The sequence below is a fragment of the Acomys minous genome (assembly GCF_964271855.1).
Source record: "Acomys minous genome assembly, chromosome: 9".
NCBI classification, from domain to species: Eukaryota; Metazoa; Chordata; class Mammalia; order Rodentia; family Muridae; genus Acomys; species Acomys minous.
In genome coordinates, this window is record NC_140490.1 from 59,829,516 (window position 1) to 59,843,478 (window position 13,963).

Sequence of the window (13,963 nt, forward strand, 5' to 3'; positions counted from 1 at the left end):
GCTTTCCAACCCAACCTCTTCTGCTTCTCTTGGGTCCTTGCCTTTTCTTGTGCTCTATTCTTAGAAGCTTACCATTGGCTGGCCCCACAGACTGCCTTCCATCACAGATGCCTTATCTCTGGAGCAAAATGACTACTTCTGTCACAAGGCTGACCTTACCTGGTTTGGGGGAAGAGAACCATCTGGTCAAACTACAATGCCACATCATCTTCTAGCCTTCCCACAGGTATTCGTATTTCTGAGCGATCTGTTGCTTTGGCAGTTGTGAGGTGTGGGGAGACGGAGGGAAGGGAGGCATTTGCTACAAAGGCAGCCAAACGCTTCAGCCCCTTACATGCAATCTGTGCTCGGGCCCAAGTCAGTGACTGGCAGCTCTACAAACTGGCATCCTCTGACTCCTTCCCACATGTCACTCTCTGTGCCTGGAACGCTTACTCCCTACTTATCTGCTTCAGCTTGTCCTTCTGCAGGCAGCCTCTCTTGCCCAGCTCAGGTTGGGGTGGGCGCCTCGCTGACGGTCCACAGCGGGCGACTGTGTGCCTATCAAACACCATCATATCATGTGCTCACTGGCTTGAGGTGCGTCAGCTGTGTGCTCCTGATGAACTGGCACAAGACTCAGATCTTACTAGGTACAGAAGTTTAAAACCGTTATCCAGCTTTCACGAATTCAGTTTTCTCCATTTTAAAATTTTATGTTGCTGTGGTTTATAGTCTAGATTTAACCTATTATAACTTCTTAAACGGTCTAAAAGTACAATTGCTAATATCCCACCTTCTCTTAGAATCAACAACAGTGTCCATGCTCTTGTTAATCACTGTCATTTATAACATATAAATTTTCATCAGTCAACCCAAACTTGTTGTCACTTACGCATTTACCTCCTCTCAGATCACGTGCTTCTGAAGCTAGGCCTGTCTGTCAACTGTCGATTAGAGAGAGGCTAGGAGGTACAGTAAAGAGAGAACCTTGAAGTGGTAACAAAGAATGTGGGGAGACACCCCCAAGGCAGGAAGAGGCACAGAAATCCAAAGGAAGGCAGATGTGGTGGGGGTGGAGGGAGCAGAGGCAGTTGAATTTCTGTGAGTTCGAGGCCAGCCTGGTCTATATATCGAGTATCAGAAAAGTCAGAGCTATATAAGAGAGAGATCCTGTCTTAAAACAATGATAAAAAAAAAAAGCCTCAACAAATAAACAAACAAAAGAATGAAAGTAAAAAAGAATGGAAGGAAGGAAGTCCAAACCATGGAACAAAATTGCCAACCAGAAAACTACAAAGCCTCAAGAGCAGCCAGCGTCTGCCATATTAGCACAGACTGCCTTAAGACGCCACCCACCTCGGCCTTTAGCACGTGCATCAGGTTGCCTTTCTCCATGTACTCCATCACCAGCGAGTAATTCCCTTCTTCTATGATGATGCCCAGTAGCTTCACCACTCGGCTGTGTCTCAGTCTGTGCATCATCTTCCCCTCCTCCAAGAGAGCCTCGTTGTACCTGTGGGCAGGAAAGGCACTAGGCTGAGCAAGGGGGCGGGGGCGAACCCTTCTACCCAGGTGCCTGAGAAGCTCCAGGGTCCCTGCAGTGTTTCATGTTGCAGACATTTGTCACAATCAGGTCTGTTCTTGTCTCCTCCAGACAGATGGGTCCTGGAAGGCAGAGCGGCTTCTCCTCATCTTTATATTCCTCACACCAGCCCTGTCTTAGGAGCTGGCAGTTGGGCACTAATGACCAGCAAACCAATTATAAAAAGTGTAGCACTGACCTTGCCCGAAGGAAACTGAGCTGGAAAACACAACAAAATAAAAAAGGCATGACTCTCAAAACTAGTCTGAGGAGGAGAGAAGCCCCCCGTTGACTGCCTTTTACAGGGTTGCTGAGAGTTTTCACAGCGGACATTTTTATTTCCAGCTAAGGTGTTTTTATGCAGGGCTCCGTTTTCCTCTCACTGCCTCCCTTATTACCCAAGTTTCTGTCTTCAGTGATGCCTTTCCCGTACATTTCTCAAGCATTAATATCTTTTCATGAACCCCAAAGTCTTCATCCAAAGTAATAGTAAGAGGTAGGTCATCGTCATCCCTCATATAACTAGTATGTCAAGTCTCTCAGCAAGGCAGCCTCATTTAGAACTCCACGTGCTTAGCCACTCCAATGGAGACAACTACTTTCTGAGGGCAGCTAGTGTAAGGCCAACACATCTCTGCTCCAGACTCACTCAGCACGGTTGGGCCCTGTGTACACTTTTTTCAAGATGACAAATCCATGGCTTCTGTGTAAACACAAGGACACCTTCCCGAAGCCTCCACTGTCTAGCTCTTTGCTCTCCAGCAGGTCACTGGATGCCATCTTAATATTGTCCAAGGACAAGTCTGGTTCCATTGTGAATGCTCAGAATCCCCAGCACACCACTCTCGGTTCTTGCTTAGGGCTGTGTCCTAGAACGGAAACAGAGGATATCTTAGGGCCATGATGTAAGAAAACAACAAAACAAGACAAAAAACAAAAACAAAAACAAAAACAAAAAACACCACACATTGCAAGGCATAGTAGTACGTGCCTGAAATCCCATTACTAGGAGGCTGAGTCAGGAGAACTGAAGGTCTGAGGCTAGCTTGTACTCCATGGTGAGTTTGAGACCAGCTTGTCTCAGAAAACAAGCCCCCCCCCCAAGGTACTACATAGGTGGGCGCCTTTTTTTTCATTGAGGACAAACATAATCTGTAAGATGAGCTGTTCACTTAAGAGTTACAGAAGACTTTGATTTTTATTCCAGTGAATATTTCCTTTCTGGCAGCCTGGAACACTAGAAAAAGTTAAAACATCTTTGTCTCAAAGCTATGCATATTAGACAATATAAGTCAAGCATCCATTGACATTCATAGTTTATTTAGTACAGTGGAAAGGAAACAAAAAGACTGAGCACTGGATAAGGGGTAATGACTCACATGGTGGCAACTTTACCAGTGTGGCCCAAGGTTAAAAGTGGAGGTGGTATATAATACAAGAGGGTTGGGATGAGGCCTTCCTCATCACTTGGGCCCCCTCAGTATACTACTTCTCAGTAGTATAGCAAAAGATGAACTAAAAAAAAAAAAAAAGCAGTCACCTGTGTCTATGAATAGAAATGAGGTGTTAAAAATGCTCTGTGAATTCATAACCCTCAGGCATCTCCAAATAAGTGTGGGTTTTGTCTTTAGAGGATCCTAGTCATTCTCTTTAGGGCAGGATCCCCCAAACTAAGAATGTTTATGTAGAAAGAGGTCATAGTCTGATGACATGCTCAGATTATAAGGTTAAAGCAAACAAAAGAACTTCAAGTGACATTAGACAGAATCTGTCATCTCGCTAGGTTACTATAACATAAGCTCCCTTCCAAAAAGTATAAATAACAAAATCAAAAATTCCCTATGAGCTAGCCCTGCGTGTATAACCCTGAGTATGTATAACAGTATATAACAGATAGCACTATCAAGCACTGAGTGATAACCTAAGACAACTAATTTACTGAATAATATTAGGAAATAAATATTTTCCAAGTAATTGTGAGCAAAATTGGGTTCCGGAAAGAAAAATACTAAATAGAAAGATGTGAAAAAGAATGAGGACTCAAGAGGTCTGCCCATTTCTACTGAGTAGCATTTACTGTTTTCAGGGTAAGGACTTAAAGGAGCGTGCTCTGCTGGGTTGGCATGGAGCCACAGTGCCAGGATAAATGCTGCGGCCACCCACACATACAAGGTTGCTCGCTATACCCAGTGCCCATTCAACACAAGCAAAGTTGATTCCCACTCTGAATGCGGGGAAAAGAAGACAGAAAACTCTAAAGTAAAGAAGATGAAATGTAAGGAAACAAGTTTATGGGTTGCAGTATATTCTTATTTGGTCACTTAAAGTGACCAAAGAGAAAATCCATGAGACTGAAGAAGTATACATGGAACACGTTGAAAGTAATGTCTTTAATAAGAAAGGGTGGAACTACGATGGTCATCTCCCATGGGGGTAAAGGCTCTTCCCGAGAGCTCCGTCATCCCCAAGGAAATTGTTCACAGTGGAAAACATAGCCCTGGAGTACTTCATTCTAGGAGAAGACCTACGATCTTCCACAGTATCAAGCAATACAGAGGTACCACTAATTATCAGGCCTGGTTCTGGGAATCCTCTTAACACTGTGTTAAAGGTTTTTGGATATTTTAAATGAGATTTTTTTTTTGTTATTAAGAACTCATAGGTCTACAAATTGCATACACTTTATTTTACAGTTATTCAAGGAATAGATAATATCTTAAGGCTTGTAATCTTGTCTAGTGGCCTGTGGCAGAATGCTTGGGTAAGTGAATCTCCTACACTGTACAGAGGCTCCCTAGAGGACACCAGCATACCTGATATCAGATGGACACCACAAATGATCTCTTCCATGTCTTAGGCATTGCCAAGTGAGAAGACTAGCTGTGGGGTATGGGCAGGGAGAAGAGGCGGTCCAGATGTTGGCATGAAGGTTGAGGGGTGAGAAAGGCACTCGATGCGTGCTGCAGGAGCCATTCAGGCAGGGTAGAGCAAGGACCTTCCTCCTGAGAGTATGAACTCTTAATTCGTTTGCCTTGTGATTTTTTAAGGAACTTACTTATGCCTCCATTTCCTCCTCTGTGAAAAGAAAGTAACAGCCCATCTCGGGACTGGCAAGGGATTTTATGAGAAAACAACACATGAAAATACATTTGCCTGCTTCACGGCTGTGACTACAGTTATGTGTGTTGTTTATATTTGTGAACACCAGGGCTCTGAGAACCCACTGTGTCACTGGGCCTGGGTGCACAGGGGCATTTCCAAGTGCACAAAAAGACGATGTCTAATGAGAAGGGGTAGAAATACAATGGTCATTTCCCATTGAGGTGACAGCTGTCCCTGAGGGCTCTACCATCTTCAAAGAAACATTCTCCTTGCAGTGGAAAATAGGGCCCCAGAGCACTACTTGTTTACGTGTTGAATTAGGATGTATACACTGAACTGAGACAAATCGGGAAGTCCCTACTGACAATCGATGACAACGGAATAGTGTGAAGACAGAACGGGTAAAGATTAATATGTGTTCCAGGTCTGATTCCTCATTTCCTATAGATGCTCTGGGGCACGAGGACTTGCCTAGGCTTCCCCATCTCATGGTGTGCCTCCCTCCCCAGCCAGGAAGACTAGAGGTCGCTGGTCTGCCAAGGTGTCTAAGGACTCTCATTTCCTGGGAGAACCCATTTAAGTCTCTTCCTGTTATGAGCTGGTTACAGAGCCTGAACTTCTCTCCTCAAACAGTTATTTTAAACAAATAAACAAAACCCTGTTTTCCCACTGTCCCCAGTGCCAGTACAACCAAACACAGGGTAAGCAATTGTTAAGTGGCAATAAGTAAGTAAGTATATAAATAAATTATCAAGATCTATTTAGTTGTTAAAGAATAAAGGATATTGTTAAGCAGATTATAAAGTGTAAAATAGATTATATGGCAATTCAATACAGAAAGAAAAAAAGACATAGAGAAAGGCACTAAAATATTCACTAGTATTTTATTTACATTGTAGGGCAAATGTTTACTTTCTTCTTTATGCTTTTATTAAGTTAATGACTTGTGTATGCCTAGGCTGGCTTCAGATTTGTGATCTTCTTCCCTCAGCTTCTGCTGTATTGGGATTACAGTAGTAGTTCACCAATCTTTACATTTAAAAAAAATGTAAATCTTTACATTTAAAAAAAATTACATTTTCTATAATAAACACAAATTACATTCTCAACAAAATTGTGTTTTGAAAGAATCACACCTTAACTCAGGAGCTGTTTATTCTGAGGAACCAAACACTGACAAAGTTATGCACAGTGACGTTTCTCGTCTGTTACACATAGCAGCAAAGGCATGTAGGACAACTCGCATGTACAGAAGAGCTGCTACAACTCACTAGTGGTCAGAAATACAGCTGACAGTTTCAAGAATGATCCAGGATGAAAATGTCTTATGGGTCTGGGTGGTGCACTCTTTAATCCCAGCAGAGAGAGACAGGTGATCTTGTTTGAATTCAAGCTTTCAGGGCTACCCTGTAAGACTCTGTCTCAGGAAAAAAAAAAAAAGAAGAAGCAAAAGGAGAAGTTTTGGTGGTGGTGCCGCAGGAGACATGACTTAGTGGTTAAGTGTTTGCTGCCTTTGCATAGAACTCGGCTTTGATTCCTAGCACCCACGTGGCAGTACACAATCATCTGAAACTTCACTTCGCAGGGATGTGAGCCTCCACATTAATGGAGCACACATGTGGTGCACATATATACACATAGGCAAAAACGCTCATATACATCAAAAAAGAAAAAAAAAGAATGTTTAAGAATGCAAACACACACACACACACACACACACACACACACACACACACACACACACAAAGTGTTCACAGCAAATAAACTACAACCATGTCCTGAAATATTCCGATTCAAGTGCATGATTTCAACCTACTAGATCAGCTCTCCTACCTAGCCAGGCCTCCTGAAACCTACGGCCATCGTCTGGCTCTCCAGAGCCTCCTGTGGTGGGGAGCCCAGAAGGCCTCTACATCCAAGTCAGTTCTTCCAGTCTTCCAGGCAAAGCCCATTGTGACCTGTGAATTATTTTATCAGGGCTTTATTAGTTTGGTCTGGTCTCAGCACAAATCCTCTTTTGATGGATTTTCAATGATTTCTTTTGTATTGTTATTTTTCCCCTTGAATGATTTAAGCTTAAGCTATTATTTTCTGGCAATGCTGGGCTCTACACATGCCAGTCAAGTGTTCCACTCATGAGCCCCATTCAGCTTATTAGCAGTGTGTTTTGAGAGAGCCATGTGGGCAGTTTACTAAGGTAGACCCAAGGACTGTAAAAACACTGAAGGTAAGGTAGGAAGCCAGCTATTCAAACAATGTTTTAAAGAATTAACTAAGCCATGTTGACCTGTTATAGCAAGCCACAACCAATGTTAACTAATCCTTTTCAATGGGATTTGCTAATGCTTTGAGATAAATGCTTTTTAATTCAGAACCACAGAGAAGTAAAAAATTTCTGCTAGAATGAGTAGGGAATTCCAAGAAATTTCAAAATTAACCCTGATAAAGTAAGTCTACCTTATATACACATATAATAGTGTTGGAGTTCAAGCTTAGTGAAGACTAGCCAGGGCTACACAGTGAGACCCTGTCTCAGAAAAGTGTGAGTGAGTGTGTGTGTGTGTGTGTGTGTGTGTATGTGTGACTTGACTTGGGTAAGTGACACGATCAGAGGCCATCTCCATGGTTCTTTAATTAAACAGCCTGTGCTCTGACCACAAAAAGGGCCACAGCAAGGAATCAAACCACCCCAGACAGGCAAAGCACATTGTGACCTGTGAATTATTTTATCAGGGCTATTTTCAACTTAGAAACAAAGAAACGAAAAGTGGAGGTTAAATGATTCACCTGAAATAAACAGACTCAAACCTTCCTCCTCTCAGACTTCCACTCTCCCTTCTCTACTACATGCTATTTTTTCTATAAAGACAAATAGTAATATAACTTTTAAAAACACCAGGTGCAAAGACCAAGTTGTTGCCAGGCATAGTGATACACACCTCAAACCCAGCACCAAGGAGGCAGCGGCAGGTGCATCTCTGGGAATTCAAGGCCAATCTGGTCTTCTATATAGCTAGCTTCAGGATATTAAGGACTACATAAAGAGACTCTGTCTCAAAAACAACAAACAAACAAACAAAACCATGCAGACTTACCCAGATTAGAGACTATTTATTCTACATTAAAAAACATGGGGGGGGGGAGACTAAAATTTAAACATATAGGAAAACTGTGTTTAAAAAAATTACTGAGCCAGGCAAGGTGGCTCACGCTTGTAATCCCAGCACTTGGGAGGCAGAGGCAGGTAGACTATTGTGAGTTCAAGGTCAGCCTGGTCTACAAAGCGAGTTCAGGATAGCCAAGGCTACACAGAGAAACACCCCCCCTCTTTTTTTTTTTTACTGGAAAATCATTAACCTTTAATTCAGTGTAAGTAATTATAAGCATTACTACAGATAAACATGGCTGACATTCAGAATTTATCCTTAATTAGTGGATTTGTCTGGATTTGTTAAAATATGTCAGAAGCTTACAGTGTGACTCACATGATATCTAGATAAGAATGAATTATTGATGCTATACTTTTAACTATTTTATAATCAGTCTATAAAAACTATGTGATTTCCCTCAAACACAGTTCTCTCAATAAAATTTTTAAAAAGATGCTGACCATTTTTATAAATGAGGTAACTAAGCCATCTTGAGAATCCATGGTAAAACTGGGCATGAGAAGAAATGAGAATATGCTTAAGAAAGAACTTAACCTAAAAAGTTAGCACTGCCTGCTGAGATCTAACATCTTCTGTAGTTGAATGTGCACTTTTCTTTAGGAGAATAATTCAGGATTATTCACTGGGATATCTTGCACCTAACTATTCATCTATAATAAAACACAAGTCCAAACCTTGAATGTAGTATTTTTCAGCTACCTGATGTGGCCAGTGTTTTTACTCAACTTAATTAGGTTCCCAATACAGTTTCATGGCACATTTAGCAATTCCATTATGGCAGAACTACAAATTGAAATAGTTTTCAGTTAAAAGTACCTGGTCTTCCTTTTTCATGAACACTTAAAATCTCTCCTTTTCTTTGCCTAGATTTCCTTTTACAAAGTAAATCACCCATAAGCTTGGACTAAACCACTCTAGACATTTTTTGTATTGAAAATATCTATAGAAAATATGAGGTATGTACTTGTGAACGACCAGAGAACACAGTTGGCTGTAATGTGTAGACTATGCATACATCCAGTCCGAGTATCCAATGTTACTGTGACATTGACAGTATTAATTTATCTGTCACTTTTGATATGGCCATCTGTATATGAATCCTTCTTTTCTGTTTTTTAAAAATTTTTATACATGTACATTTATATTATTACACATATATACAATAGATTACCTATAGCAAGAAGAACCGTGACACAATCAGGAATTATATAAATGTTACACACTTAGTGTTTTGGCTGTTTGTATTTGACAGCCTTGAAGAAGACATTTTTCCTATCTTGGTGCATCTAAATTTCTTAATGTAAATCAATCTCCATCACATATTGGCATTATTAATTTAGAACTCCTATCTAGACCTAAAAACATCTTAACCCCTAAACAATTAAGCTTCATTGGAAAACTAAGCTACCTGGTCTTTAACCCCCTCAGAGATGTGAGAAGCAATCAACTTGATTATCTGAGTATGCCGGGAGTGCAGGTTAGTAGCTTTCCAAATGAAAAGATGACAGAGACAGTTTGCTACCTGAGTAGTCACCCAAAGAAACCCCATCTCTTAAAAAAAAAAAAAGTATTATATCCAAATTTATATAGTAAGACACATCTGCCACAATTATATCCTGCTGAAGCTAGGAAGGTATGGTTTTTTTTTATTCAATTCCCACATCCTACTGGAGATATCAACATGTCACAAATTAATAAGCAGCAGAACTGTGGCCAGTTTTTGTTTCCTTGGGCATATTCCTTAATACAATCCTGAAAGCATAACACTGTATGAGGCTGAAAATAGCAAAAAAAAAAAAAAAAAAAAAAAAAAGGGGGGGCGGGGAAGAAAGAAAATTCAAGTTGCTAATCATTACTGCTATTTTGTCAGTAACTTAAAAAACAAACAAACAGCCGGGCAGTGGTGGCGCATGCCTTTAATCCCAGCACTTGGGAGGCAGAGGTAGGCGGATCGCTGTGAGTTCGAGGCCAGCCTGGTCTACAAAGTGAGTCCAGGACAGCCAAGGCTACACAGAGAGACCCTGTCTCGAAAAACCAAAAACAAACAAACAAGCAAACAAAAACTCCCAAATTTCGTTTTAGACAAGACTAGTATATTTTCTGTATACAGCAGAGCTGTGAAAGTTGACCTTTTAAACAGGCCTTATTGTGGCTTCCCAGTACCTACATAGTGACATAATTAAGTAATTACACCTCAAAGTTCACTCTGCCGTCGAGTCTTCATGTGTTAAGAAAGAATAGTTTTCTAAATGACTTTTGTGGAATTTCTTGATTTAAAACTCTTTACCCAAAATAAATGAACAAGAACATCACATGATTTGTAAGAGACAAAGAAAGAGCCACCCTGGTCTGAACCAACCATCCAACCAACCATCCATCCATCCATCCATCCATCCATCCATCCTCAGAAGGCTGTGCCCAACGCTTAGGTGAGGAGGGTGCGGCTATCTTTTTCATAACCCAGAGCAATCCATAAAAGCGACTGCTTCCGAGAACCAGAGAAGCCTTGGATCCTTGAGGCTCTTGCTGAGGTCATAGTACGTTCCTCATTTGCCAGCTCGCCTCAAAGATAGTGATGAAAGCTACTGATTGCTCTACAACCTTCTGCTGCCCCAACAACAATAAAAGAGCCATTTAAAGGGTTGGTAGGTTACATTTATGTGACCTTGTTAGGGCACTGACACTTCAATAACCCATCATCCCTACCGAAAGAACAGTGCGCGAAAAACACCTGCTCTACAGTCACAGCGTAACCGTGGCCACGGCCCAGGTGTCCACGTTAAACATGTCCAACTTTTGTCGCGACTTGAGCTAAAACTACCTCAAGAAGGGTTCAACCTTCTGCTAAATGACAGCAAATCCCGCGCTTTTCGATTTCCGGGTACGCTTGCGGCCCCGCCCACTAAGCTGCTTCCGGAAACAGCGAGCCCCGCCCTCTGGTCCAAGCGCTGGAATCCCGCGCTCCCCGCCCCTTCCGGGAAGCCAGTTGCCGAGAAAAGTAGCTGCGGCCCCGGCCTCGGCCCGGCACTGGCTTACCTCAGCGTCGCTTTGGTTTCCGCCGCCACGTTCCCGGGCCCAGGTGAGGAGGGACGGGCGGTGGGCGTCAGGGGCTGCGCCTTGCCGTGGCTGCCCGGGCAAGACTGCTCCAGATCCCTAAGGAGGACGCGGTCGAGCCCGGAGCAGAAGTGGCGCCCAGCCACTCTCCGCCTCACCTCCTGCTGCGTCCCCTGGGCTCCTCCAAGGGCCTCGAGCCGCCGCTCGACACCCGGGAGGTGAGCCGCACCGACGACACCCGCGCTCCCGAGGCCGCTCCGCTCGTCCGCCGGTACCGAACTCCTCTGGGGCGGTGCTGGGCTTCGTCAGCCGCGTCTCCGCCTCTGCTCACGCCCCGGGGCGGTGTATTCGGGCGGCGACAGCCTCCCAGCTGGGCACTGAGTTAGCGGGTTAGCGGGAGGAGCTCGGTGCCAGCGAGAAGAATCGCACTTCTGCCTTGTTTTCCAGCTAGTTCCTAGAGAGCCTTTAAAAAGAGGCGACCATAGCTGCTGTGTGTCAGGGCGGAGACAGCTTGGCCCGCTGGAAAGCACTGGGTGCTGCAGTGGAATTGAGAGTTTCGGGGGTGCAGCGGTGATAGAACCACTGGCAAACTATCGTTCATTTACCACGGCAGGCTGTCGAGGAAGACATGTGATTAATTTGTAGCCATCTTAAAATTGTAATTGTGAAATCTCAAGCAAAAAATAAGTGTTGCTACAGGTGTCATTAAGCAAGTTGCAACAAACAAACAAAAAACCAAACCAAACCAAACAAACCCAAAACAACAACAACAACAACAACAACAAATAAACAAAACCAATAAAGCCAGGCTTGATGGCACATGCCTGTGATTCCAGTACTCAGGGAGGCAGAAGCAAGAAGATTGCTGTGAGTTCGAGGCCAGCCTGGTCTAGAAAGTGAGTCCAGGCAGCCAAGCCTACAAAGAGAAACCCTGTCTAAAAAACAAAACAAAACAAAATAAGAGGAAGAAGGAGAAGAAAAGCAGCAGCAGCAGCAAGTTGCACAATACTACAATGATCACTTATTGTCAAAACATAAATATGTCAAGAGAGGGAGAAGATCACAAAAGACATGTCAAAGAAACCGCACGCCCTTAATCTAATCTCAGCACTCGGGAGACAGAGGCAGGTGGATCTCTGAGTTCGAGGCCAGCCTTGTCTAAAAAGTGAGTGTAGGACAGCCAAGGGTACACAGAGAAACCCTGTCTCAGGGGAAAAAAAAAAAGACAAATCTTACTAAAGCATGCAACCCATCACTTTAAGAAAGTTCACAGCCCTTTTAACAGATACCTCATTGTACTGGCTGGATTTGTATGTCAATTTGACAAACTAGACTAATCAGAGAGACTCAGGTGAGGAAATGTCTCCATGAGATCCAGCTATAAGGCATTTTCTCAATTAGTGAGCAATGGAGCTGCCCCAGCCCATGGTGGGTGGTGCCATCCCTGGGCTGCTGTTCCTGGGTTCTATAAGAAAGCAAAGCCATGGGAAGCAAAGCCAGTAAGCAGCACCCCTCCATGGCCCCTGCATCCGCTCCCGCCTCTAGGTCCCAGGCCTGCTTCAGTTCCTGTCCTGACTTCCTCCGGTGATGGACTATGATCTGGAGGTGTAAGCCGAATAAACCCTTTCCTCTCCAACTTGCTTTTTGTTCCTGGTGCTTTGCTGCAGCAATAGAAACCCTAACTAACACACAATGCAGATAAGCATTTTAAAAGATGCCCAGTGTCATAGGACATTAGGGGAATCTCAACTTTGACATAAACTACACATAAAATAGCCCAAATCCCAACATTCACAAATGCTGATGAAAATGTATAATAACTGAAAATCACATATATTCCTGCAAAGAATACAAAATGTTGCCTTTATGATTATAGTTTGATTTAGAAGTTTCACACACACAGGTATGTACATACATACATCTAAAGTATAAATACATGTACCTAAGTTGGGTTTGAGGTGGGGATTGGGAGTTGGGTGTGTGTGTGTGTGTGTGTGTGTGTGTGTGTGTGTGTGTGTGTGCACGCGCGCAAAACTGCACATATGTGGAGGACTGAAGTCAATCTCCAGAAACTTCTCTCACTATGCATCTTTTTCTTTTCCAGACAAGGTCTCATTGTTTACCTTTAGCTTGTGGAGTAGGCTAAGCTGGCTGGCCAGTGAACCTCAAGATCTTGCCTCTCCGTCATTGGTATCAGGAGTGTCACCATGTCCAGGGTTTTTAACTCAGGTGCTAGGGATTGAATTCAGGTCCATATGTTAGGAACCATGAGCTGTCTTCTCTGGGTCCCTGTACCCAAGTTAGTTGTTGTTTTCTTTTTGAGTGTGTATAGGTGAGTGCAGATCCTCCTGGAGGCCACAGAAAGGCGTTAAGGTCCCTTGGAGCTGGAGTTACAGATGAGCTGTCTAATGTCGGTCTGGGAGGCAAACTTGGGTCCTCTGGAAGAGAAACAGCTGACTCATGTCTCCAGCCCCTGTACCTAAATTGATTTTTTAAAGGTTTATATGTATGAGTGTTTTCATTGCATGTTTGTGTACCTCTGGCAGGCATGCCTGGTGCCTGTGGAGGTCAGAAGAGGGCATCGGAACTCCTGGAATTAGACTTATGGATGGTGGAGAGTCATCTTCTGAGTGCTGAGATTGAAAACCAGGTTCTCTGCAAGAACAAGCACTCCCATTCCTGTGTCTGAATTTTTGCAGCAGCTTTTCATAATTGCCAAAACTTGAAAGTAAATGAGTTACTTTTCAGTAGCTCTAGTAAATCTACACAATGGAGTACTACTTGGCACTAAAATGAATTACAGAATTTGTTAGCATTGAATTGATAGTTTATTGATTTAAGACTTCCTTTTATAATAAAAACACTTTAATGCTATATTAATGCCTATTTGTAATTCACCATTGAAAAGGGTTTTGTTTTGTTTTTTGTTTTGTTTTGTTTTGAGGTTTTGTTGTTTTGGGTTAAACAACAGAATTTCATTGTCTTACCATTTTAGAGGCTAGAAGTCTGAAATCAGGGTGTCACAACGTTAGTTCCTTTCAGATTTTCTGATTCTCCCAGTTTATGGTGACTT

The 13,963-nt window shown here is 42.9% G+C and overlaps 1 protein-coding gene across 2 annotated transcripts in view; it reads right to left on the reverse strand.

Annotated features, from left to right (window-relative positions):
• Window positions 1–11,758, reverse strand: part of RIPK1 (receptor interacting serine/threonine kinase 1) — a 34,596-nt gene extending 22,838 nt beyond the window's left edge. Inside the window, exons 1-4 of one of the 2 annotated variants that reach the window (XM_084796411.1) lie at window positions 10,873–11,758; window positions 6,500–6,624; window positions 2,214–2,433; window positions 1,339–1,495 (exon numbers count right to left, since the gene is read on the reverse strand). In XM_084796411.1, coding sequence (XP_084652537.1) covers window positions 1,339–1,495; window positions 2,214–2,377 — 321 coding nt within the window. In that variant the 5' untranslated portion in view covers window positions 2,378–2,433; window positions 6,500–6,624; window positions 10,873–11,758. The remainder of the gene's footprint in view (window positions 1–1,338; window positions 1,496–2,213; window positions 2,434–6,499; window positions 6,625–10,872) is intronic. The other variant, XM_084796410.1, reaches the window with a different exon arrangement.
• Window positions 11,759–13,963: the final 2,205 nt, after the last annotated feature.